Raw genomic sequence first — 27579 nt, 5'->3', positions numbered from 1 at the left:
GATCCTTAAGTACCTCTATGCTCTAGAAAAGTTCGTACATTTGAACCACAGTCTCAGTTGGAAAATAAATATTTAGGAGAACGTCAATATTATCTAAATTTGATTAACCGAACTTATTTCAAATATACATACTAGAAGTTTGCCGCAATCAATTTAAATAGAATAGTAATGATTAAATGGAATATAATAATAATATATAATATTTGATTCCTGATAGAACTATTAGAAAATATTCTTTTAGTTTAAGAAGGTAATCTTGTACTCATTTACCGTCCTGCATTTACCACAACGAATAAATTAATTGTCTTAAATTGTAGTAGGCATCGATATCTCAAAATTTACAACAAAGTGCTTTTGAAACACTATTATATAACTTGCAACAAAGTCTTGTGTAGAAATCATCTCGCATCTCTCTATAATCTATAGCGAAAGTCCTTTACGGTAATGATCTGTTTAAAATGCACCATTCATTTCGATTAAAATCAGGCATAACTATTAGACGGAAAACATTGTTTGTAATAACATTGAATAGAGCTCAATAGACATCTTTAAATGGAGACACCTTTCCGCCAGGGACTAGTGACCATTTGTTGCTTGAAAATCAGTCCTAACAAACCTGAGATTTTTATTTGCTAGGTATTGTTCGAGAAATCATTTTTAACACACTGTCCTAATAACAGCACATCAATGTTTATTATTATAATTAAAAAGTAAGTGTGATTAACCACCGTCCGATTTGACGTCATATTCAATGCTGTGGCGAATATTTAGTAATCCTGTGTTGTGATTCAACGAATACTTATTACGTTGTCAACAGGTATTATGAGTATTGTTTTTTATCAGGTTAATAGGCAATAATTCTAAATAATAATATAATAATTAAATTTCAATTCATTACGAAACCATCAAATGACCTAATTCCAATAGATGTTGTGTATTTTTTACTTAAGCTTACACAATTCTGATACAAGGTTTAGGACTGAGATCCCTATTATAATACATTTTGTTATAATGTTGCACATTTTAATGCTCACTCCTAACTCACGGCCTCATCATTAGGCCACAAACTTTCCGTAAACTAATAATATGTATAATATACATATTTCCATGAATTAATATTTACAATTGAAATTATAATTTAAAGACAAATATTATATTAAGTAGGTATATCTACCTTGGATTGTTTGTCATTCGCAACAGACTCAAAAGTAAAAGAGATCGCCGGACGTATCCAAATCGGGTTGGCCGTTTTCTGAAAACTCGCAGAAGTTTTTAAATCTAAACTTCGGCAGTGTCTAAAGACCAATGTATATAACCAAGGTTCAACCTCAGGGTTTTTTTCATCTGTGTTTTCTTCTTTTTCGTCTGTAGACTTTTGAGATTTGGCACTATCTTTTCTAGTTAAAGGCTCAAGAGCAGTTTCAGTTGTTGTAATAACAGGGTTCTCATTCGTGCTTAGTGTTGAAGTTTCCTCAACAGAAGTACTCGGGGCTATTTCAGAAGTTTCAACTTGTGGAGTACTTTCAGGTTTAGCGGTTACAATTTGTTTTTCTCTTTCTCGCAAAACATGACTTTGTCTACGAGCAAAACGTTGGCTCGGTCGTCTTTCAAATTGAACTGTTCGACGCGCACGATTTTGTTGAGTTGTTTGGTATTCGGTTTTTCCTGAATATTGAAACCTTGATCCCATCCTAAAGAAGTTTTGCCTAGCCGATGGGCCTTTAACTGGAGCACGTAAGCGAAAGAATGTGTGGTATTGAACAGCACACTTCCAAAGATGTTTGCAAGCTTTTTCGTTGTGTAGACGAAACACGAATGTGTGTTCTTGTTCACGCCCTTGGTCATCATCTTCTACTACTACTAAGGTTAACTTTTTCTTTTTGAAATTTAATTTTGTAATTTTCGGCCAAAAGAATAATCCGATTTTTTGGGGACCTTCAAAAACAAGTATTCCTGTCGGTGTTAACCCTAAATGATACTCGCAGCCATCTTTTCCCAGAACTATGTGCATGTCCACCCCATACATTTCCAGCCATTTAACTTTATTAAGATAGTTTACTTCTGCTTGTGCAGGTGTAAGACCTTTATATTTCTTATACTCTTCTAATATTTCAATTTCCATCTCTTCAGTTTGGTTAGGCACAAAACGGAATTCTGACACTGTGGCTGGTGTGTGAATGGTTTCATCATAATCACCCAACTCTGATTGTAGTGCCAGTGCAGCCAATTCTACAGCTGTTGTATGTGGGCATTCTAACTTGCTCTCTAAAATATCTTTTTTTAATTGTAAGAAAAACTGATATCTTGTCAGTTCTTCTCTAAGATTGTTAGGTTCAGATGAATAAAATTTAACTTTTAACCTCAATGTGTAGGGCGGTCCGATTTTCACTTGCTTTTTAATGGTTTTTGTTGGATCTAGCCAGTGTTGCACATTATTAGTATCTGTGAATTGTAATCCAAAATAATCTTTTTCTATTAAATCCAGTGAGTAAAACACTTGTTCATACAAATCGGCGGCACTAGCTTTTTTAGTAAGATTTATAGTTAAATCGGTATCGTCAAGTAACATTACCTTGCATTGAATCAAATTTTTATTGGTTGATGATTTTTGACTTTGTTTCTTGCGCGTCTGGCTAGACGATCGACCTTTTCGACTCAGAAATCTTAACATGTTTGATGATGTACCTGCAACAATAATTAATATTATTTAAGGGACACTATTACTTATATCTAAGTATTTAATTTTTATTTAAAAGATTTTTTTATTAAGTAAATAATGGCAAATATTGTAATGTAATAATTTATTCCTGCATTTTGATAACATTAAAACTTCTTAAAACGGTGAGGAAATCATTAGATTTCGTGAGGATACCGACATGTCCAAGAATATAAAAGTTCGACAACGTGTGATATCTGTCAACCATCACATGGCCAGAGTGGTAGAAATTGAACCCATATAAGAGGCGTATGTCCCACCAGTGGGAACATTTATGAGCCGATGATGATGATGACAAGAGGTGCATATTCTCTTTAGTTATTAATTTTGACATCATGTTTGGATACCACTATTTCATTTTTTAAGACCTATACAATGACACCTTGTGAATTTTATGTTTGTATTTTTTATGCCATTTTCCATATTACTTGCTATGGGAGATAAGAAATTGTCAGCTCATTTTATCAAGAACTGGTGTTTTCACCATTACTGTATTATTGAGTAGTTGTTTGCCTATGTCTCTCTCTAGAATTTCCAGATAAAAAAATCATTTTATAAAACCACTCTGATCCAATGTGAAAGAAGGACAAACAGATTAGTATTTATAATATTACATACTATACATTTATATTTGTGTAATCTCTCCAGTCTGCTCTAAAACGTATTTGTGATGAATCATATAAGGCAAGCCATATGCCACTTTGTAAAATAATATAAAGATAACTTATCAATAACATTTTAATAATTTGCTACATGTGATGAATCCTACTTCCTAAGTATGGAAATAAAGTGAAAGCACTTTATTTCCATACTTTATTTTCTTTAGATTACATTTATCTTATTTTTCCTTAAGGATCTATATCATCATTGAAGGAATGATCTAACTTTCATTATATTTACAGGAATATATTATTATATAATTTTTTGTGAATAAGGCAAAACTTTATCAATTTTGACTGCTTCATTAAGATTGTGGTTTAAATATTACAGTAATACAAGGGCCATTCCAAAAGGCAGGAAATAAAAAGCCAAACACCTACTCATTCTTTAGAGAATATCAAACAGCATAGTATACCTTAGCCCTGACATTAATAACATCATCTTATAGAATTGAAAGTGATTGAAGAACATTGTTACATTTCATTGTGCTGGGATTTCTTACAATCAGTCCCTATACTATCCTACTAATATTATAAATGCGAAAGTTTGTAAGTATGTGTGTGTTTGTTGTTCTTTCACGCAAAAACAACACAGATATTCCTACGGGATACGGACATACGCGGGTGAAACCGTAGGGCACAGCTAGTATAAAATAAATATAAAAAGTATTGATTGATTGATTGATGATACTACTACATATTGAGTACATACTATAACAGTAACTGTTTTAATATGGATAATCATTATCTGAAATAAACATCTAAAAAAAAATAAATAAAAACAGGGATGTTTTAATAAGAATCTGCAAGTTTTGACCTTACCTTAGATAAATAAAATTCTATGAAATACAATAATTAATTTTGAGAAATATTGAATCTATCTCTTAAAGAACACAGCTAGCTACATGTATCAAACTATTAAATTTGCTTAATGCTAAACATAAACCTCCACCAAGAGGGACAATGATATACATGAAACACAAAGTATTGATATCTAGGAAGGTATCAAAATAAATATGTATTGAGTACAAAAATACTTTGTTTTGCAACAAAAGTATCCAACTTCTCAGGTATCGATAATTTCGGATCCAAAAGTCCACATTCTCGTTTTTTAATCCTGACATACAATCAACCTTTAATTACAGTTTACGAAAATGAATATACCCTGGACGCAAGTTTGAAATGTATAAATATGTACACATTTACCATAAATTACGTCAGGTATTAGCTCCAAATTATATTCAAAGTTAACTAACACACAAAATTAAGAAATCAGCAAGGTATATTCAATTAATAACTTGTGTTAATTTAACCAAATCTTACATACGTCAAATATTAATTAAGTTTACACTTTTGTTTTCAAATATTCGGTATAGAAGCTGTTGTGTTATATCTTAACGTTTTCAATTGTAAATAAAAATGTTTTTAAGTAATGGCATACATAAATATGCTAGATACTCTTAGGAATACATACCGAAAAAAGAACATCGAATTCAACACTCATCAGTTTCACATATTAATGTCACATAGCACAAAAGACTTTATTCTAAGTTGCTATTTATTCATTGTAAAATTATTGTAAATCTCATTCACACTGAACATAAAAATCACAAAACCTGTTTTATTACTGTTTTACACATAAACGTTCAACAATAATTATTATTCTCTGTGGTTCAAACTATCAACTAATCAAGTAATCAGCCACCATAGACGTCGCCATTTCCCTTTATTATTTTTACTCTATTATCTTTGGCTGTTATTCATAAAGTCATTATTTTTCTGTAACAGTATTTAACGTATGCGTTTATTATGTCGGTATTAATGTTTAAGCAAAGTCATAAAATATCAGGCTTGATAAATGATTATATCAACGCTTTATACTTGGAAAAACTAAAAACTATGCTAGTTACATTTTTCTGTTATCTATTACAGACCAATGCCTTTTTTCTCTCCTCTAGTCTTTATGGCTTAAAGTGATGAAGGCTAGTGTTAAATTTGATAGTAATAATTTAATTTTTGTTTTTTAAAACACTAAAGGCAATTGAACATTTCTAAAAAAACAACAAATCATATAAAGATTCATAAATATTGACGATTCGTGTATCAAATATATTACAGCTCTATTTTTAAGTAAAAAGTGAGGTTATGATTGACAAATCGACAGTGATATTATAATAATATTCATAATATTTTCATGATTGTTTTGCAATAAATCATACACTTTTTTGTGAGTGTAATATTTGAATTTGATTTACAGATGCCGGTTGCCGATGAAATACAATCTTCTTGGGCTGATGAAGTTGAGATTGATCAGGGTGCTCTTCCCCCACCCTCTGAAGTCGTCGAAAATGGCTTAAAAATTGTAACTGAATACAAATATGATAATGATAACAAAAAGGTTAAAATAGTACGAACGTATAAAATAGAGAAGCGTGTAGTTTCCAAGGTATATTATTATTTTTCATAATTTGGCATTTTAGATCACTTAACCAGTACGCAGTTTATAGTCTGTTAACTGCTTCCACTTGTGCTCTACATGCATACATTTATTAGAATTGCTTACATACTTTCTTTTGCCGTTGTATCTGAATGAGTTTCTAAAACAAAACATAGGCTCCCAAATGTGTATACATATTTAATTTACTAAATTTGACACAGTGATGTATGATTTGTACTCTGGAGGCTGATCTACTTATAACATATTTTCATTAGATTTTCATCAATTTCAAGGTGGACTTTTTATTTAAGCATATTAAAGGAGGAGGGATACTCTATAATACCATAAATTCCATAGTCTGATGCAGCTTTTCAAAACCATGTCTGTTTACTTATGGTCCATTGTGTAATGTTATTTTTATATCTTTTACTCTATCAATAAATTTTACTTTTACCCTGTAGAGTGTTGCAAAACGTAAAACATGGAGTAAGTTTGGTGACTCGGCAAATGATAAACCTGGTCCTAATCCAGCAACAACTAATGTTGCAGAAGATGTTTTTATGCAATTCATAAGCAGCAAAGAAGAAAGTCAAAGACCCGATGATGGTGAATTAGATGGATTGAAGGTAATGATATTGCAATTATTGTTACTAAATTAGCTTTAAGTTAACTTAATTCAAGCAAAGGTTATATCACTATATATTATTTAGAATCATGTATTTCAGTCATTTTTAGATGGAGTAAAAATTTAAACTTATTGTAGACTAGCTTTCCGCCCACGGCTTCGCCCGCGTGAAATACGGTTATATCGCTTTCATCTCCCTATTTCAACTCCTTCTACTCTTTTTTTCTCGATAAAAAGCATCCTATGTCCTTTCCCAAGTTCAGTTCTACCTTCATACCAAATTACATCAAAATTGGTTCAGTGGTTTAGGCGTGAAAGCGTAACAGACAGACAGACAGACAGAGTTACTTTCGCATTTATAATATTAGTAGGGATTGGTAAAGATGTGCATTTGTAAAGATGGATAAATTTACAAGTACCTGAAGAGTGTTTCTTTAATTTTCTTAATTTCAGCCACCAACTAGCAGTGTTGCATTTAAATGCCGTACCTGTCAAGGTGAACATTGGACTTCAACTTGTCCGTTCAAACACACTCAGCTTGCCCAAGCAAAGGCAAATGAAGCCGCTAAGGCAGCAGGTATGTCTCTGATTTATAAATAAAAATTTCATTGTATATTTAGTCTTTCTTTTTTAGTAAAGCAATCATAAAGTGTGAATTATTGTATATAATAACAATTAATTTTGAAACTGTAACTGGTACTCTTTTTAACTTATAAATGTAATATTGTGTATTGTGATTATAATATTCATATAAAGTAATAGAAGTAGAGTATGAAGCAATGAAACAAAATAAGATTAATGAAATTGGATAACCAAACTCTATTTACCTAAGTTATTTTAAAATTAGTTTTAATTTTTCTCTTACACAGAGGCTAAAGCAGCTGCATCGTCAAACAAATATGTCGCTCCTAACTTGCGTGATGGTGCTAGCCGTGGAACGGGCCGTGAACCTCCTGGTGCAAGACGTGGTGATGATGTAGCAGCCATTCGTATCTCTAACCTGAGTAACTTTGCTGTTGAAGCTGATCTTGATGACCTAGTTAAAGGGTTTGGTCCAGTGCACAAGCTCTATCTTGCCAAGGAAAAGGTATATTTTCTATAAATTGTATTGAGTTTTGTGGCAATAAAAGAAATATATTACATATTTCAAAATACTAATTAATTAGAGAATGTAATAATTACCAATGATGATGATGATGACAAATTATGTTTGTGTATGTTTTCATTGGTAACTAATTACAAACAAACAAGTGACAAAATCTGCCCCTCTTTATGTAAGTGTAGACATGAAAAAAGTATAAGAACTTAATATTATTATGTTTTCATTTCAGAGTACTGGACTTTGCAAAGGATTCGCCTATGTTCATTTCAGATTTAAAGCTGATGCTGCTAAAGCTATTCAAACCCTTAACGGTCATGGTTATGATCATTTGATTTTGAATGTTGAGTGGTCTAAACCTCCACAAAATAACTAAATGTGTATTTTTGTAATCAAGCATTAATTAAACATTTATTAAGAGATGAGTTGTTTTAATTCTCTTTGCTCACATTCTAATTAAACTCGTTTTGGAAGACAAATGCAGGCTTATTTTCTATTTTAAAAAAATTAAAATATATGTTATCCACAGCTTTATGTTTCACTAACCAGGATAAAAATAGGATAATTTCTAACTCAGGAAAATGCAGCAAATAGTAATATAATAAGTAGTTTTTGAAACTGGAACACAAGAAAATTTAACCAAAACATATAAAATGCAGGCATGGTACATTATTTCAAAAAAACATCAATGTTTCCAATATATTTAATCCATACACAAAGACTAGAGCCCAATTTTTACATATATTTTCTTAAAATATATTAAAAGCTAATAAGCAAACATTCAAGCTGTACCAGATAAAAACAAACATGATGTAAGTATAACAAGAGTCAAAAACTACATTTGCACATAAATAATAAATAAAATTTATCTTAGAGAGTGGAGTGCTACATACTTATGAATCATGATTAAATAATACTATAGAAATTCTTGTTTTAAAGATCAATATCATATTTTTCATCATCACTATTAGGGCTATAGGGATCATCAGGTAAGCGAACTTCTCCACAGAACATGAGTTCAACATAGTGGAAGTAATCTACTGCTATATTTGTAAGCATTGCTCCTGTAGTAATCCCAAGTACAGTCCCAGTAATAGGTCTTTGTCCAATAGAACTTTTTAATATTGCCCACAGGAATATTGATCCAAGAGGCCAAAGACAACCGCCTAAAAAGGCCCAAGAAAAACGCCTAGCTGGTGCAGCAGCAGCAATGTGTGGTCTTGCCCACAGCCAAAGGCCAGCACCCCCTCCAGCAGACAAAAATAATACATCTGTTATATCTCTCCGAGGAAACAACCTGGAACAAATATATGATTGTGAGATACAATAACATGGGCTAGATAAGATTATTGTTTTTAAAACTACATACCTGACCATTAAATGTGGATTCATAATACTAACAGACAAAGTTGTATAGCTAACAATTCCTTGCAAAGGCAAATAATAGAAAAGTACATTATCTTTTGTCAGTGGTGGCACTCGCACATTGTTTACAGATTTATTAAGGATGTCCACTGTTTTTGTAATGGTTACCGGGAGGTCATTCACTTTTCTCATAATCTGACGATAAATTCTCTCAAAAATCTCCATGATATAAAAAAAGACCCTTTTATCTAATAATCTATGTACTCGGGACTTCTTCAACAGAACGCAAAGTAATTACGTTACGTACTTGCACATTATTTGGCAAGTGTTATAGAATCTGATAAATGACGGCCAATCAGTGCACATTTATAATTTTGCTACGTAAATATATACGTAGCAAAATAAGTTTTAAAAGGTTAACAAATCTAGAATACTTTCAGTAGCAGAAATTTTGTTATAATTCATACATTCAACACCTTGATTTGTACTGAATTAAATCATATTTTTGAATTGGATTTTAGTGTTTTTAATATAAATGGAAACCTAGATTTCATCGGCGACAAGAATACTACTATTCAATTAAGATTTGTCATTTGTGACAGGTAGATATGTGATTAAGTCCATAGAATCTATATATCTATGGCATAGATCACGGAGTACTTTTATATTATCCATGGTATATGGTTCATATACCATAGACAATATCGCGGTCACAACCACGATCACCAATCACTCAATCAATGATAACTTATATTTATATTGCTGTCAGAACTCAACCGCTTACGTTTATTTACTGTGAATAGATTTATGTTAGTAGGTTGTGTTGTGTTGAGGCGCGTTCTGTCGCAGTTAAATCGCTCGATGCCCGGTCATGCCGGTGGTGGATCTGCGCTCCACGTGAATGTATCATTCGCGACGCATTATAGCGAGGACTCATGCAAATATTGTAATTATATGTAGCGGTGGAACAGAGCGTTTATTTTTTATATCCTTTTGAATTACTAAAGTGTGTACGTGCTCAAACTGTATTAGTGTAGTAAATCTAAAATATCGTTGCTATCTTTCGTCATCACTTTCTAACTCTCGAACAAAACATATTTTAAATGCACCTCTAGTCTTTATTTATCTATTTACAGGATGAACTTAATATCTCCTCTTCCTATTCTTTTTTTTTTTTTAAAGGCATCAATTGAAACAAAATTAATATCTTCATTACGGACCATGTTAAAACACGTATTCTCTCCATAGCTCTTAAAATTTCAAGTTCAAAGTCAATAATAAGAGACCATATTTTTAATTATTCATTCATTCGCTCGAGTTTAGGTAAATTGTTATGCTTGTGAGCAACAACAACAGTTTTGATCCTATACAATATATTATTCTAAATTACACAATTACATAGTAAGTAAGGTTTATAGGTAAAGGTCGGGAATATGAGTATTGTTACATTATAAGCATAATATACCTATTTAAATAACGATTATGTTATAATGTTCCCAAAAAAATATGAAAAAAAAAACAGAGTAAGCCCGTCAAGATATGTCATACGTTTTCAAATAGTTAGATTCGTAAATTTGGTGATCATCACATGTATAAAAACTTTTTATTACTTCATTAAAAATTCAAAAGTATAAAACAAAGCCTGAGAATTGGAAAGAGAGGGGCCACAATGCATGCCTCAGATTTCATTCGTTACCGCGTTATAACAGATCTAAGCACTCGAAAAATATGTGTTTAAATAAGTGCTCTCTTTGTATATTATATTATAAGATAATAGTTATTTTTATTAGTAATTTACAAAATTTAGTTATTATTTTATACAATTAGCATGATAATATTTGGATTCTATTTAAAAGGTTAGCTCAAGTAAAATGAGTTATTTTAAAGTATTTCTAAGGCATAGAAAAAACTTGTTTATGCAGATGATTTTCTAGTCTAAGCTTTTTTTAATTTTTTTTCTTCTATATTTCCTGTTAATGACAAATTTTGACACATCTGACAGTAGACCATAATGTAATGATCACAGAGTACTTTTATTGAAAGTAATACCACAGATATCATAATACTATACTAATTGTCTTACTTATATTTCTCTAATATTATAACTTTTTTGCATTTTTGGGTAAAACGCAGCCAAACTTGACTCGATTTGCATTAACATATGACATAATTTTGATCCGAGATAATACGACATGTTGGAAGCAGCTCGGGATACTAATTAATTAGTTTTCATCAATACTTCCACGGATTATAATAGAATACTGATGCAACTTTAAGACGAGATTAAAGACATTGTACTACTACATGCTGCATCTTTATACATTATGTAAAAAACATTTTTTCCTTGCGTTTAAGTAGTATACTTTTTGGTAGTAACTTCGTTACGTACGTTCTTAATCTGTACTGTCAAAGTGTCAAGTGTGAACTGAAGCTGTCAAAACTCAAATCTGTCCTTTATCGGGATTAAATATTTATATTTTTTCATGAAATAAAATTGAATTGAATTATTTATATTTTAAATGGTTTAACAAAATCTACTCACACTGTATTTATGAAAAACTTATTAGAATTTGGAATTTGCCTAATTTCATTTTATTTCAATGTAATTTATTTTTCTATTAGTTTTTTAGGTTACTATTGGTTTTGATCATTCTCTTTAGATGTAATCAAATTGAGTCCTTATTTATAGAGAACTCAGGATGCTTATTTTAAAAAATGCAATAGTTGCCCATAACATGTGTTATTCTAGACTTTTTAAAAATAGTTGTATGTTCAAGTTTTGTAGTGTCAAATCATATTCTAAAACCCTTATCTTCGGTATTGAAACCTCTTGTGATGACACTGGTTGTGCTATTATTGATGATAACGGTCAGCTTTTGTCAGAAAAATTGCATTGTCAAAATTTGATACATTTGCGAAATGGAGGTATAATTCCAGATGTAGCTCAAGATTTGCATAGAAGATATATTGAACCTACTGTTAGTGATACACTTGAACAAGCAAATGTTTCTATGGATGATATTAGTGCCATAGCAGTCACTCTCCAACCAGGTTTACCTCTCAGTCTCGCCATAGGTATGAAATATGCCAAACATCTGTCAAGGAGGTTTAATAAACCTCTGATACCTATTCACCATATGGAAGCACATGCTTTGGTCGCTAGGATGGAACATAATATAAGTTTTCCTTATCTAACACTACTTATATCTGGAGGACATTGCCTCTTAGCTGTTGTGGAAGATGTAAACAAATTTAAATTATTAGGACAAAGCATAGATTCAGCACCTGGTGAAGTGTTTGATAAGGTTTCTAGAAGAATGAAACTGCGCAACATACCTGAATATTCAAAAATGTCTGGTGGACAGGCTGTTGAAGTAGCTGCATCAAAAGCAACAAACCCACACATGTTTAAGTTACCTTTACCATTAGCAGATTATAAAGATTGTAATTTTAGTTTTAATGGATTGAAAACAGCAACCACCCTTAATCTGTTTAGAAAAGAAAGGGAACATAAAATCAAAGCAGATGGTTTAATACCTGAGGTTAATGACTTGTGTGCAGCTTTATTGATGGCTATTACTAGACATCTTGTTCACAGAACTCAGAGAGCCATAGAGTTTTGTAGGCAACGGAATTTAATAGCAATGGATAAAGGGCAATTAGTTGTTTCAGGTGGTGTAGCCTGTAATAATTTTATCTTTAAAAATCTTAAAGTTTTGTGTGATGAAGTTGGATATCAAATTTACAGGCCTTCATCAAAATTATGCACTGACAATGGAGTCATGATAGCATGGAATGGTCTTGAAAAATGGAAAAGAGGTTTAGATATAGTGACAGATTTGAACAGTTTAGATTTAAAGGCTGTTAGTCCATTAGGTGAAAATCTTATTCCTGAAGTATGTGAGGCAAAAATTCCTATGAAATTATTGAAAATAAAAATGAAAAATTATGTTTTTTTTTTATTTACACTTGGGTACATGGTGTAATTGTATCATTTTCTTACTTCTGACAGCTAATAGATAATTTTGTACATCACTGTTACCTTTTCCTTTTATTAACAATCTTATATAAAAAATTTAACTTAAATATGTGAAAGTGTTTGTTTGCCTATCTTTTACGTTGCACCAGAACTATTTCGTTATTTATTTTTGTGTCTGCATGACATTATAGGAGGCTAGAGACTAATATATTCTGCTTGTAAGAGTTTGTTTAATTAAAATTAATGTAAATTTGAAGACTAGTTAGACTCCACGAAGAACTACAAATTTTTGTCAAGGGTGGTGGTACGTAGTATTAGGTTTAAAACATACGAATTGAAACCCACGGCGTCAGCGTTGATATTTAAGCGAGTTCTGGGCAGCAACAGCTGAGACGCAGCCTTTTCCTTCTCTAAGAGATATGTAATTTAAATTGTGTGTTGAAATGTTTGAAGTATAAACGATTCCGTTTTTTATAGAAACATAACACAAATACACATGACATAAACATACTTTCAATGTTCATGAATAAGTTAATTATAATCGAATGTAAAGATTTCTACCTACCTACATAAAGAAATGCATATTTACGTGTAGGTATATAATACGATTTAAATTGCCATACGCGCCCTCGACGTAACGCTATCATTATGCATGTATTCACTGGCCTTTTTTATTTTGCTTATTTATGATATGTGCATCCTATTTCGTCTTATAGGAGCTTGAAATTTGAAGCGTTGTATTTTATTTTCATTCACCTTTCAACGCTGCATCAAGTTATATTTGAAAATGTTAGAACATATCCGTGGTTTAAAAATGTTTAATTTACGAACAGTTATGAAGGATCGTACGTTAAAGAATACAAAATCTCGATTTGTACATCGTATAGTGGAAAAACATCTTGATCAAAGCACTTCCGAATTTAATCAAATTCCTGGTCCCAAATCTTATCCTGTAATTGGAAGTTTATATAAATACTGGCCTGTTATCGGTAAGTGTTCAAATTATTAGTTTAGAAACTGCGAGATCTACTTCAAAATCCTCCCCCACTTTAAATTACATTAATCTAAGTGTATAGTTATTTGTAATGCAAAATAGGTTCCATAAGTATATAATTTGAATGTTTCTTAGAATCGGCTACTATGCTAAATAAAACAACAATAACTTATAGTGCACTAACTACCTAGCAACGGATAATTGAGTTTCTTCAACTTAAAATTACTGCTCTAAACCAGCTGCACACGTATTATATAACTTTGTTTTTCTTCTGTGCATATTTGCCACTGAACCTCTCAGAAAAGACTGGACCGATTTTTACGATTTTTTTTGGGTGTCTTGAGAAAGATTAAAGAATGTTATAGATATATAATTCTAGCGTCATCGAAGCGTGTGATAAATAGCTCAAATATACTTTATATTGTAATGTTTTATAGGTGAATATGATACTGATACTCTAGACAAAAACGCTTGGCTTAATTGGTGTCGATATGGAGGGCTAGTAAGAGAAACACCAATTGTCAACTTACTTCATGTCTTTGAGCCTGAGCTTATGGAAATAATCTTCCGCCAAAATGATCGCTATCCCTCAAGAAGAAGTCATGTGGCGATGCTTCATTATCGTCTGAACAAAAAAGAAGTGTATAATTCCGGAGGTCTTCTTTCAACGTAAGCTGGCGGATAACATTAGACCTAGATATTGATAAGTTAGCAATAAAATATTGCCTTATCGTTGAGTAAAATTGTTATTTTGTAGAATACTAGCTGCGCCCCGCGGTTTCACCCGCGTAACATATATCGGGATAAAAAGTTGCCTATATGTTATTCCAGTTATCCAGCTATCTACGTACCAAATTTCATTGCAATCGGTTCAGATTTTGCGTGAAATAGTACTAAACACACACACACATCCTTACAAACTTTTGCATTTATAATATTAGTAGGAAGTAGGATATTTAGTATGATGGGATCTGTAATATCATACAAGAATTATTAATATATTTGGTTTGGTTAGTTTTTAGTACCGATATATACCAACATAATTATTTGATATTTATTTTGAATTTTAGAAATCGAAATAAGTAGTGTATTAAATTATATTTAGTACATTCTGTAGAAAAACAAAATTCTTTCATAATTTGTTCCTATTATTACGTTCAATATATTGTAGAAATGGTCCGGAATGGTGGCGAATACGAAGCGCATTTCAAAAAAATTTTTCTGGTCCACGTAATGCCAAGCAGTATGTCAGCATTACGGATAAAGTTGTTGCAGAGTTTATTAAATGGATAAAAGACGTTAATGTATCATCACATGATGATTTTTTGCCATATCTAAATCGCCTCAATCTTGAAGGTAAGTATACGTCATTATTGAAGATTCATGTTGTAGCATAGGAAACGTAGGTAATTTAACTACCTCGTGGCCCCGTGAAATTTCAATGTCACAAAATTCAAGCCCATGATCTTGAATTAAGTAAGTAATGATGAAATGAAGTCGATTGGCAATTTACCGTTTAATTATGATATATTGCTGTATTATTAATATAAAATATATATCTTAAAGAAAATGCTCTTGTATTCCCTTCACGACAAACATTGTTCTAATAGCTTTTGCTAGAATGACGAATGTTTCGGTCGGCTCTTTACTTTACACAGGGCCAAATGTACACTTGCGTACCTACATTTTATAGCTCAGAAATAGGAATACTTAAAATTACTTAAATATGTCGCAATTAACATACTACGTTGCTTGTAACAGTAATTCGCCAAAAAATACTTAAAGGCATTTTGAAACACGTTTTTAGCTCATGCAGTCCTCTCGAAAATACATAATATGTTTCAACTTTTAACCAAGGGTGAGCTTCATATCAAGTAAAGTTCATATGATAGATATAGGTAACAGCTCTCCTGTTTATGTAAAATAGTGTTACCTATAGCTTATATGTTCATTTATTATTAATATGTTTATTGTGGGTCGATTTTTAAAACACTGACTGACTCTTATGTGTAAAATTTTCAGTGATTGGAGCTGTAGCATTCAATGAGCGTTTTCATAGCTTTACAAAGGATGAGCAGCTTCCAGATTCTCGCAGTAGTAAGATTATAGCATCTGCTTTTGGTTCTAATTCGGGCATAATGAAACTCGATAATGGAGTACTTTGGAAACTATTCAAGACTCCCTTGTATAATAAACTCGTTGAATCACAAGAATATTTGGAGAAGTATAATGCCTAATAATTGGTGATTATTTTTAAGTTAATTTTTTAATATATTGATTTAATATTATCTGTTGCAGAGTGTCGATGGATATTTTATTAGATAGATTGAGCTATTATGCAGAACACAATTGTAATGATAACTCACTTTTATCGTCTTTCACAAAATTGCCAGATGTAGATATAAAAGATATAATTGGTATGATGGTGGACATATTAATGGCTTCAATAGATACGGTGAGAAGTTTACTCTAAATGTAGTAGATATGACTACAATTGTTTTAGAAAACTAAGAACCTCAAACTGAGCCGACTCAACACATAGTACCTACTCGTACTTTCCCTAATACAAATTTTTGTTTGTTTTTCAACTTTTACTTGCCGAAATCAGAATAGAATGCAGTGTTCATGGAAATATCGTCAAAACTCGGATTTATAAATGTTAATTATGCCACAATAGCAATGTACTCAAATCCTAGTCAAGTCATAGACAGTGGCGTAGCTATCATAGGGCCAGGTGGTGCAGTGCACCAGGGCCCCGGAGCTCAGGGGGCCCTCTAACCTCAGCTTTGAAACAGGGAAGGAGAGCCCGATTCTTTCCCTATGCACCAGGGCCCTTGTCCCTCTAGCTACGCCACTGGTCATAGATCACTTTTTATTTATATAATATATGTATATTTTCTACTATTTTCAGACTGCGTTTACTACAAGTTTCTCGTTATATCACATAGCTCGGAATCCTCAATGCCAGCAAAAGTTGTACGAAGAGTTATACACTTTGTTACCAACCAAAAGTTCAGAGGTTACAGCAACGGTGCTATCTAAGGCAGTTTATTTAAAAAGTTGTGTGAAAGAAAGTTTGCGTCTTAATCCAGTGTCTATTGGAGTTGGCCGTATACTCCAAAACGATATTATTTTAAAAGGATACAAAATACCTGAGGGGGTAAAAATTACATTATTTGATTACGTTAGTTACTTCACAGACAGAGTTATTACGTTTTATGCAAAATTTATACTAGTGAAGTTAAATAAATGTCTGTATCACTAAAGTACTTTCGCACAAAATATCACTGATTTGTTTAAATGATATCAACCTTCATGTAATTCGTTACAGACGGTGATCGTAACACAAAACATGATTGCATCCAGACTCCCGCAGTACGTGAGAAATCCTTTGCAGTATAAACCGGAACGGTGGTTACGCGGTTCCGCAGATTATGAAAATATACATCCTTTTTTAAGTTTACCTTTTGGTTTTGGATCTAGATCGTGTATTGCGAGGCGGCTCGCTGAGCAAAATATCTGTATCACTTTGATGAAGGTAAAATGTTATCAACATTACCATAGAAATTGTATTATTTTTATTATTTATATTTTACGATAAACAAAACACATTGCTTTTTATTTTTTTCCAGATAATTCGCAATTTTGAGGTCCAATGGATGGGCGGAAATTTAGGAGTTAAGACTTTTTTAATCAATAAGCCCGATCAACCTATTAATCTGCAATTTACACAAAGAAAGGTCTGAGAGACTAAAATAATTCCAAAAGATGAAGAAGTAGATATATTGTGTGAATTAATTTAGAGTCGTATGTAAGTAAGGTATTTATAATGTACCTAAAAGTTTCTAAACCAAGGTACCTACGCTAAATAAGATTTAAAGTAGAGGAATAAGGAAAGTAAAACAGTACAAAACCTAATCGATCAATGCATATAACTTTACTATTACGTAATAGGTACATTCTATTATGTAATAATAAAACATTATAAATCATTTGTAGTCATATACATTATGAACTAGTCCTTTACTAATGAGGATAATTTATAATGAGTGCCAACTTTGGACGAGTATGTATAAAAGCTTACACTATTCAAAATATACTACACTTAATGAAACTGTTTCCTGCCATAAAATAGCAAACAGTTAAAAGCTCAAAATGAAACTGGTAAGTTTTAATTTTCAACCGTTTATTTTACTTTGACTTGGTCCCATTTTATTAAATTTGGTCTTTTTCTTAACAATGCATAAGTAGGTATACTAGTATATTTTATCATATTTTTTCTTTGCAGATAGTAATTGTTTGTGTAATAATTTCCGTGGCGTTCTGCGCCCCGACTTTTGATCCATTTCTATCTCGGCGTGCGCTGCCTGCGCTGGAGCATGAGGAAGTACATGACGAGTTCGGGCAGTACGCGTATCGTTACGTGACAGCTGAGGGCACTGTGGTCTCCCAGCGCGCCTGGCTTGAGCCAACCGAAAATGGCACTTATGTCCTTGTAACTGAAGGCGAGGTCTCCTACCTCGGGGATGACGGTGAAATATATGTCACAAAATACTACGCGGGCATTAATGGAACGCATGTTGAGAATAATCATTATCCCGTTCCTAAGGCGTCAGTTGCAGAAGAATCAGATGAATCTCAGTGAATGTTTGTTCCTTTTTTGTAGTACTTAACATGTAAATAAAAATCAATGTATATATTACACGACGAATCATTTTTTGTTTTGTGTGCCTAATCTACAAGCTTTTGAGTTTCGCCGATATAATTTTCTCTTACAAAGAGATCAAACTCAAATATATATTTATGGATTAAAACTATGAATCTACTAATACATTTTTAATATCATAGACATTTTTTATCGAGCTGAATGGCGTGCCTTAAGAGAGGCCTATGTCCAACAGTGGACGGAGAAAAGCTGAAGAGAGAGAGAGAGAGATACATGTTTTAGACACCTCCCTACGATTTTGAAGCTTTATATTAGATACGTATCTACATAAAATTTTGTTGCGTAGGGAATATACATATGATTTTATCCTAATGAAGGTTAAATACGTTACGTAAGACGTAGTTTAATTCACTAACTGCTGTGTTTCATTCAAGTCAGACTGATTTAAATAAAAAAAATTGTCTTCACTTGAATGGCGAAGGGTTTAGATTTAAAATTTGAACATGAGAGAAGCCGCGAGTCAAAGCTAGAAATATATTTTTGTAAATTTTTACTATCTGAGTAGAATTTTTATTAGCTGAATTAGAGACGAGGTTTTGTCTTCGCACTAATATTCATTAGATTCTTTTCCGGAAACGCGTTATACCGAGATCAAGAGAAAAGGGGGTTACATTTATATGACTTCTACATAGAGCTATTTAGTATAAACCCAATATTTATTTGTTATCTTGTTTCCTTGTGCAGTGCAAATAAAAATTAATGTGATGATGATCATGACGTCTTTAATAAAAATACTTTTCTTCGACGGTTTCATTTCCTTGGACATTCCATAACAGGGAATATTCGTACACAACCTAACAATCTTTACCCATGCACAATGCGATTTCTATTTCACCACAACCGAAAATGTGGAATGTTGTCGTGAAACCTTGTTTACCTACAGAGTCAAATCTTGTTAACCTAAAAAGTGTAACAATTATTGTTATGGCACATTTTTGATATCTTATAAAATATTAAATTTTATCGAAGAACATGCAAAAATATTATGATAAAAACAATATGTCACAAGAATTAATGAGTAGACACATTCTATCGCATTGCTAATTTTAAATTACTTATCTTCCTAATGAGCGAAATTCCAAAAAGGTAGCAATTCAGTTTAAACTATAAATAGGCGATGACAGAAAGTAATCCACCATAACACAATAAGCTATACAATCCCTTACAACATTAGCACAGTAATAAAAAAAAATGAAATTGGTAAGTTTTTAACAGATCTAATAAGGTTATATCTTCCTATTTATACTTTTTCTAAAAGTTTGACAGGATATTTAGTGCCCTTTTATGAAATTTTTGTGTATTTATCGTAACAAAAAAATGTATAATCAACCCTATTTACAGATATTTACAGTTTATGTTAAATTATTTAAAATATTACAACTTGGTGATTTTAGTGGTTTTAAGTTGACATAGACGTATATTATGAAATACTATGACGATCCGTTGAAAGTAGGCACGCGCAATAACTGACAAATTGTTATCACGCAAAAAAGCAAATCTAAAAAGGCTCGAGTTTTCATGATCACGTTGTTGAGACTTTCAATTGGTTGTTTGGAAGAAATCTATTGTTGCTTGCGTGTATTCCTTTTATGCTGTACCTCTTATTATAAGCTTTTTTAAGTATAAGTTTTCTATATTGGTTTTACTTTATTCTTAGTATAAGTTTTCTATATTGGCACCAGAATAAAAGGGAAAATATAAAATATATTATTAGAAACACTTGTATTTTAATAATAGTTTCCTTTTCCAGTTCGTCTTTATATTCGCTTTGTTCGCCGTAGCAGCATGTGCGCCCACTGTTGATCCAGTTTTGCTAGCAAAGCGTCTTTTACCAGCGCTAGAATTTGAAGAGACCAGAGACGAGTTCGGTCAGTTTTCACTGCGCTACGTGACAGCTGATGGTACCGTTGTTTCTGAGCGAGGCCGTCTCGTGCCCACTGAAGAGGACGGTGAATACGTCCTTATCACTGAAGGTGAAATCAGGTACATCGGTGAAGATGGAAAGCTCTACGTTACCAAGTTTACGGCTGACCTTGACGGCACACATGTGGAAGGCGATCATCTACCAGTTGCCCCAACACCTCAGTGAATAAATAACGCGATGACATGGAAATATAATGACTGAATGCAAATTTTATTTTTATTTAGAATTTTTCATGTTCACAAGAATTACAAAAATATGTTTATCAAGCATAATTCTTCACATATAATGCGTAGAAAATGAGATAAAGAATAACAATAAATCAGTAATATAATGTTAAAAATTCTTGTCCATCTCTGTATTTCGGCTAAAATAAATCAATCACTACCGTAGGCATTAGCTAGTACTTAATAATGTGGCCCCAGGTCCTCCCCCCAGGTAGGACATCATACAATATAGCGTATATCACTTTGTAATCATATAATCACTTTATTTATAATTTTGTAAATTAATATTCGTGAAATAGGCTTTTCAGTAGCAAGTAGTTAATTACAAAGACTAAACCCACATTCCTTCTAATGTAAATGTATTTTAACCTCGCAAATATATTGAAAAAAATATGCATAATAGACCGCCTCCTTGGTACAGTGGTTAACGTGTGAGCATAGAACTGTAAGGTCCTGGTTTCGATTCCTGGAAGGGACGCACATTTAAAAATGGCTCGTCTGGCAGGGCACAGAAGGCTGACTATTTGTTCATAAATTAATCAGTGAAACAGATTTACTATATAATCTGTCCCATATCTAACTAGGGGACACGGGACTTCACTTACGATTCAAAATTAATTGTATTTAGAAGATATCGAGGAATAATATGTTATTACTTTAATTTTACGACGACTTATAAAATTTAAGCCACGGTGGAAATATAGTGAAGATTTTTGGGTGCGTTCACCATTTTTCATTATTATCACTCAAGTTCTACTTTCAATAAAAGAAACGAAGTGCTTATATGCAAGTTTTTATTTACTGTCAGAAAAGAAAGGTTTTGTTTTAATATCAATTAATTATGAACTACAAATAAATGATTTCAATTCTTAGCTGCCTGTATTTTCAACAAAATCTATAAAGGTGGAGCATATCAATTCGGCTATATTTTAGTTCTTTGTTACTTGATAACTTTTTATTATATTTCCTTTTACTTACTTCCGATTTTTATGAAAAATTTTTTTATTTGAAAGCTGCTGCTTCCCATGTAGATCCATTTAAATTTGTTCTAGTTCTATAAATTTTACGTGTGGTTAAGTTTTTTTTTTAATATATATAAATAATAAATTAAATGTAGCTTCAAAAAACTAAAAAACACGCTTCACTCATTAAATTATCGTATTGTTACCGATCCTTTATAAGTAAACTATATTTGAATGAAATCGGCCATTTTAAAGTGAGTTAAAATCGAAACAAAACAAAGGAATCGGTTACATACAAACATTCAGATGAAGGAAATAATATAATAAGCATGTTCAAAAGATAATTGTCCACAATAGTTAAGGGATGGTGTTTAGGCAATAAGTTTGATTTATATAAAATTTCATTTTAGGTTATTTTATATTACTTTAAAGAAAATAAGTCTGTCAATTACCTAAACAACCGACTTTCTAATAGTTCCTAGCATAAAGCATAATAATGCAAAAAAAAAGTTAAGCAGTAAGTTATAGGTATGAATCTCTTTTCTTTAACGAAACACTGTATACGAGAGAGGAAGAGGGCGTGTATCTTTTAGCGAAGTAGAAAGAAATGTTAATAAATCGTAAATTATTTTTCCAATAAAGTGTTTATAAAACAAAATTGCAATTGCAAGTTATAATAAGAACATAAGGTAATTAATCCTAATTACTTATAAATAAATCATTATTTATAACTACAGGCTATGTACCTGATCGACTAAGGACCCATCAACTAATTATATTAGTTACCTATATAAAACCATTTCTAACTGCAAGGATCATCAATATCCAGCTGTTATCAGAAGCAGTCAATTCCCACAGTACCACGGTGAGTATTTATAAAATTAAATACATTCTTCTATATATCTGTATTCTGTACACATTCTATACATGTGTATATACTATCTACATTTTACTACTATCATATAATTTAATAATATTAATAATATAATTTATTTGTTACAGATGTACGCACTTGGTTTTTTATGTGTAATTGCATTCGCATATGCATCACCTGTTCTCCCAAAACCTCCCGCCTTACCGCCTAGCGCTGTAGAACAGAATCTTGCAGCACAAAATAAAGAACGTGCATTAATACTTAAAGAAGTAGCAGAAGCAAAACCAGAGGAGCAAATCTATAATGAGCAAGACCCTATCCCGGAGTATGAAAAGAAGCATGATTTCGAATTGAAACAAAAGTATGATGAGCAACATTCTGGCCCGACTAAGCATGGAGAATTATCAAGTGATCATGTATCTACAGTGCAGATTTCCAAACACAAGAAAAAGCCCAAGTCCAGTGTTGTGATCCCGAAACCTCCTTCATTTTCCACCCGATTGTCTGTACCCTCTTTACCGATTTCGCTGTCATCACTACCAACTTTAGGTATAAAGTGGCCAATACGCGTACCTAAAATCTTTAAACCACCTAAAATTACTTATTTGGGTTAAAGTTTATAACTGCAATTATCCATTCTGTACATATCAACTTAAATATATTTATATTAATTTAAATTTATGTTCGTTTTACTCAAATGATACGAAACGTATCAAGATTGCCCGTATAATTGGCTTATGCATACGTACTTACAAACGCCTTATTAAAGAGAAATAAGACATAATGTAAGTTGTACTTATTAGGTACATTTTATTTTATCGTGTTCCGCTTACATAGGTTTGCAGTCGAACAGGGGTTTAAATATTTTATTCAGCTGAGTGGAATTTGTAAGCCAAATTAAAAAAATATGTATACTTCGGTTCGGTTTCTTGTTGTTTGCTTTATTGAGTGAATCGAATGAAAAAGGATTTGAATTAAAATCAAGTAATATCTCGCATTAAGACGAATCCATTATTTACGAAGAGTTCGTTTGTTTCTTTTTTTATGTCATAGCGGGTAACTGCGCTCGTGGTTCGCCTATTCGCGTATATTCGATGAACGATCACCATTAGCCCTGCCCGCTTTCAAGGAGTAGGGGATAAGGTAAGGATTGTCGTCTGGAAAAAAGAAATAACCTGGGAAGGGTGAGGAAAAGGAAATGGGCCTCTGACTCCTCCACTCACCGTACGAAACAAAACAATAGCATGCTATTATATCACGTTGGTTTTCTGTGGGGGTTTGGTACATCCCCGTTGCAAGCTGGCCCAATTCATGCCGAAGCGTGCTCGACTACATACGTTTATCATATTCAATTCTAACTTTTTAGGGTCGGTGACAATACAATAACTTCAAGTATATCAATTTGGTTGATTCTACCATTAAAACATGTTTTTAATTTTTTATAACTGTATTCCTTATATCCTATGGATATTTTTACTTTCATTTCGTAAAAAGGAAATAACAACCTTCTTCTTAACTCGTTAGACTGTGTGAACAAGAAAAAAAGAACTAAGCATTTTCATACATACTTACACTTACTACTCATTGATAAACTATGCTTGTATTCAACATGAAATTTAAAAAATAATAACTGTTTAGGCGTCCAAATCATAGAAATAAACGCCGGCTAATACAACAAAATTAATGCCAGTTAATCTATAGTTACTTGAATTTTACATTTTACTGTAGTACTTTCTCATACACATTTTAAATAAGGATAAAGGAATCTATTCATAACTTACTAGCCTTTTAAATTATTTTAAAATTAATTAAAACACTTGACGTATTTTATCATAATCAGCCCATATAAATGTTCCCACTGCTGGGATACAGGCCTCCTATGAGGGTTCAGGCCATAATCCACCACGCTGTGCGTGTTGGCAGATGTCACATGTCGTCGAACTTTTGATTCTTGGACATGCCGGTTTTCTCATGATGTTTTCCTTCACCGTTTTAAACCGTCAAGACAACCGTTTAAGAAAAAAAGACAAATAAAAACTTAGATTGTGTTATTTTTATTTATTTATTACATATATTGCGACTTGCATATGTTTGCATATGGTTTCACATAAATTTAAGTTTAGCTTTTACCCATTTTGCTTATGTTACTTTTAAGAAAATGGTTGTTGTCTTGTCATAAGTTTTTATAAGTTGGTTTCAAGAAATCTAATTAATTTCTTCAAATTTTAGTTCTATAGTATACAAATGCTTTATAATTTCTTGATCACGCTTACTATGACGGGCCAACAACCAGCTTAGTTATTCGCTATTATGTATACTAAAAAAACATCTATCATCACCTAAGTTATTCTGTTATCCCGTTCACCAATCCGACGCTAGGAGTGGTTCTAACTTGGATGTCAATATTGACCTATTTGCCATAGAGAGGGATGGACCAAAAGAAAAGCAAATAGAGTAATAGGGAAAATAATATAAAAGAAATAAACACGTATGTAGCAAATAATATTTCACACTAAGAGCTTAGCCAACTATACAGCATTCCTGTAATCATCATTACTAATGGCATTCTGAAACATTTAATTTTGTTGCATAATAGGTGTCGATTATTATTAATTTTGTAAATGAATTGCATGTAAAATAATTAAGATGTTTCGCATATATTAAGTACATATTAACTAATAGATAAAAATTGATGATATGGTCTTTGAATTGTTTTGTACGGAGTACTTTAAAATGACTTTGAAAAGTTTTACTCATATTTTCACCAATTAAAAAAAAATAAGAAAAACAGTTGTTATTGAAAAATAATAATGCTCTTTACGTACACATCAACATACAACATAGACTTATTGTTTAAAGCATATATTAAATATTTTTAATAAATGTGGGAGTCGAGCACGCTTCGGCACTTATTGGGCCAGCTCGCACCGGGGAAGTACCACACCCCCACAGAAAACCGGCGTGAAATAGTGGCATGCCACTGTGTTTCGTGCGGTGAGTGGGGGAGCCGGAAGCCCGTTTCCTTTTCCTCACCCGTCCCAGTCCATTCCTTCTTTCCAGTCGTTAATCCATTCCTTTTCCCTTATCCCAAAAAAGCGGGCAACGCATTCGCAGAGGCCCAACCTTTGCGAATGTTCGCGAATGTTCGCATGACATAAAAAAAAAAAAATAATAATATATGTGAATTTTCAAAAAATTTTACTTGTCGGTCGATTAACTTTTTTCGAAAATTGGTATGATTACTACTTAAAAAAACAATTGTAATTGATTTATTTTATATAATGTTTTCTGCGATATATCTGTTTTTCAAATATGATTTACATGTTATGAAATAAGTGTGATGCATTTGTACCAAGATAATCCTTTTTAAAGTGGACGATGCTCCTAAATATCCATGACCTTCGGGGAATAGACCATGGGTTATATCGGACTCCCACAGCCGCTAGTATGATATGCTGTGGACCTACTGAGTTCTCACCAAAATAAGTGGTGAATTGCAGATTTATTCATTGGTGGAGAGGTGGGTGGAAGAACTTATGCTAATTGAGCATTCCTGGCTCAATAGGTGATAGGTGTAATATATAAGAGTTGGGCCATTGGACAGTTTTAACCTTATGTTCAAAGATTAACATTTTCTTACTTAAGTTTCTAAAAAAATACAACTTCTTTACAAAAGTAATCGATACTGATGACTGTCAATATAAGTTGAACTTGATGAGAATATAGTAATGGATTATGTCCGGAAATTTTTATATTTTAACAATTTAAAAATAAATTTTAATTTTTTTTCAATCTCAAGATATATTATAACCCCATCAAAATGTAAATGCAATTTATATAAAACTTACTTTCTTTTTATGGTTGTTTCTTTTTTTTTATGTATGTAATTGTTCGGTCTGGCTTGTATCTCAATATATATGAGGATTATCTGCCAAACGAGATAATAAATCATAATCCATCTGCAAGTCAATCATTAGAATATTTAAAAGGATTTTAAAACCTGATATGACATTACTATCTATTAACTAATTATAAGTGTTTCTTCGGGCAAATCTGCCAAGAATGTTAATGAGTATCACTTAACTTTAACGATCATCTATATAATGCTGTCGTTCATTGGTGTTAGTATCAGTCTTCGATAAACATTCAGAAAAAACAGGACATGTATTAGAAAAACCAAAGGTGAGGAATATGTTTATTGTCTATGAGAACAGCTACTGGCATCTTAACATCTATCTCTACCAGAGTATTTTCTAAGTTAAGTTTTTATTGCATATTTGTGATTTTTTCATATTAACGTGCTTTTTCATATTTTAGATGTATTTCGTCGGAGTGTTTTGCTTGATAGCAACTGTAGTAGGAGTGCCTCTCTTTCCTGAGCCTGCTCGTGTGCAATGGAACCGAAATTATAATAAATTGAACTTAAAACAGTTTACAAATGAAGCAAGACTACCTTCTATTTTCGAAGACGGGGAAGAACAGCCATTATCAGGAACAATTTTAGAAACCCTGAAAAATGAGTCTCCTCTCGAATCTAAAACACTGTTATGGCATAGAGATAGTAAGTTTGATTCCATTTCTCGACAAAATTTAATGAAAAGAAATTATAACGAAATACATCGTAATCAAGGGGATCACGGGGATTTCATTATGAAAACCGTAAAAAAGCCAATTCTTGTTGAAGATGAAGTGAAGTTGATAGACTTTCATCCAGGTGTTATTGAGTATGAGGCTATGGAACCAGCATCTACTTATATTGAAGATAAAAAACCAGCTGTCGTTGAAGAGGTGGTGAAGCCACCAGTAAAGATTGTTATTCCTGAAGCTCCTACACTAACAGGTACAATTTCATTGCCATCGTCGTATAAATCCATAACCGACTTGCAAAACGCTAAAAGGGAAGTTATAGAAAGAATTAGGGAACAGAAACTACGGGAACAGAAACAAAGAATCACTACTGTGCAAGAAACCGCACATCCGGTTGTTACTGAAACC

General features: G+C 32.2%; 6 protein-coding genes and 1 long non-coding RNA gene across 9 annotated transcripts in view; 4 read left to right on the top strand and 3 right to left on the bottom strand.

Annotated features, from left to right (window-relative positions):
* The window catches only part of LOC119831442, a 7919-nt gene extending 6755 nt beyond the window's left edge, over positions 1 to 1164 (bottom strand). The window contains exon 1 of the long non-coding RNA XR_005287889.1: positions 14 to 1164. This is a non-coding gene — a long non-coding RNA (uncharacterized LOC119831442). The remainder of the gene's footprint in view (positions 1 to 13) is intronic.
* Positions 1 to 7958, top strand: part of LOC119831440 (eukaryotic translation initiation factor 3 subunit G-like) — a 9072-nt gene extending 1114 nt beyond the window's left edge. The window contains exons 1-6 of one of the 3 annotated variants that reach the window (XM_038354777.1): positions 5284 to 5357; positions 5633 to 5821; positions 6274 to 6438; positions 6891 to 7014; positions 7307 to 7524; positions 7769 to 7958. In XM_038354777.1, the coding sequence (XP_038210705.1) occupies positions 5352 to 5357; positions 5633 to 5821; positions 6274 to 6438; positions 6891 to 7014; positions 7307 to 7524; positions 7769 to 7912 (846 nt within the window). In that variant the 5' untranslated portion in view covers positions 5284 to 5351 and the 3' untranslated portion in view covers positions 7913 to 7958. The other 2 variants (XM_038354779.1, XM_038354778.1) reach the window with 2 other exon arrangements.
* Positions 1175 to 4987, bottom strand: LOC119831284 (band 4.1-like protein 5; the record flags this gene model as incomplete). Its single annotated transcript, XM_038354585.1, has 2 exons — positions 4850 to 4987; positions 1175 to 2685 (listed from the first exon to the last, which is right to left on the bottom strand). A coding segment is annotated over exon 2 (1497 nt), but the record flags the coding sequence as incomplete, so codon positions are not given.
* A 265-nt stretch (positions 7959 to 8223) lies between the features above and the next one.
* LOC119831482 lies at positions 8224 to 9503 on the bottom strand. The gene is made up of 2 exons (XM_038354860.1): positions 8906 to 9503; positions 8224 to 8833 (listed from the first exon to the last, which is right to left on the bottom strand). The coding sequence occupies exons 1-2, from the start codon at positions 9124 to 9126 to the stop codon at positions 8470 to 8472; spliced, it is 585 nt and encodes a 194-aa protein (XP_038210788.1). The 5' UTR covers positions 9127 to 9503; the 3' UTR covers positions 8224 to 8469.
* A 1826-nt stretch (positions 9504 to 11329) lies between these two features.
* On the top strand, positions 11330 to 12775 carry LOC119831503 (probable tRNA N6-adenosine threonylcarbamoyltransferase, mitochondrial). The gene is made up of 2 exons (XM_038354898.1): positions 11330 to 12573; positions 12650 to 12775. Exons 1-2 carry the CDS (start codon positions 11601 to 11603, stop codon positions 12685 to 12687), a joined length of 1011 nt encoding a protein of 336 aa, XP_038210826.1. The 5' UTR covers positions 11330 to 11600; the 3' UTR covers positions 12688 to 12775.
* Positions 12776 to 13670: 895 nt separating this feature from the next.
* Positions 13671 to 18545, top strand: LOC119831165 (cytochrome P450 302a1, mitochondrial). Its single transcript, XM_038354438.1, has 9 exons — positions 13671 to 13869; positions 14312 to 14543; positions 15046 to 15230; positions 15897 to 16098; positions 16173 to 16329; positions 16786 to 17034; positions 17206 to 17412; positions 17507 to 17685; positions 18163 to 18545. Exons 1-8 carry the CDS (start codon positions 13695 to 13697, stop codon positions 17618 to 17620), a joined length of 1521 nt encoding a protein of 506 aa, XP_038210366.1. The 5' UTR covers positions 13671 to 13694; the 3' UTR covers positions 17621 to 17685; positions 18163 to 18545.
* LOC119831283 lies at positions 18030 to 18519 on the top strand. Its single transcript, XM_038354584.1, has 2 exons — positions 18030 to 18038; positions 18163 to 18519. The coding sequence occupies exons 1-2, from the start codon at positions 18030 to 18032 to the stop codon at positions 18517 to 18519; spliced, it is 366 nt and encodes a 121-aa protein (XP_038210512.1).
* Positions 18546 to 27579: the final 9034 nt, after the last annotated feature.

Source organism: Zerene cesonia, chromosome 13, assembly GCF_012273895.1.
Source record: "Zerene cesonia ecotype Mississippi chromosome 13, Zerene_cesonia_1.1, whole genome shotgun sequence".
NCBI classification, from domain to species: domain Eukaryota; kingdom Metazoa; phylum Arthropoda; class Insecta; order Lepidoptera; family Pieridae; genus Zerene; species Zerene cesonia.
This window is presented reverse-complemented; position numbering and strand designations above follow the sequence as displayed.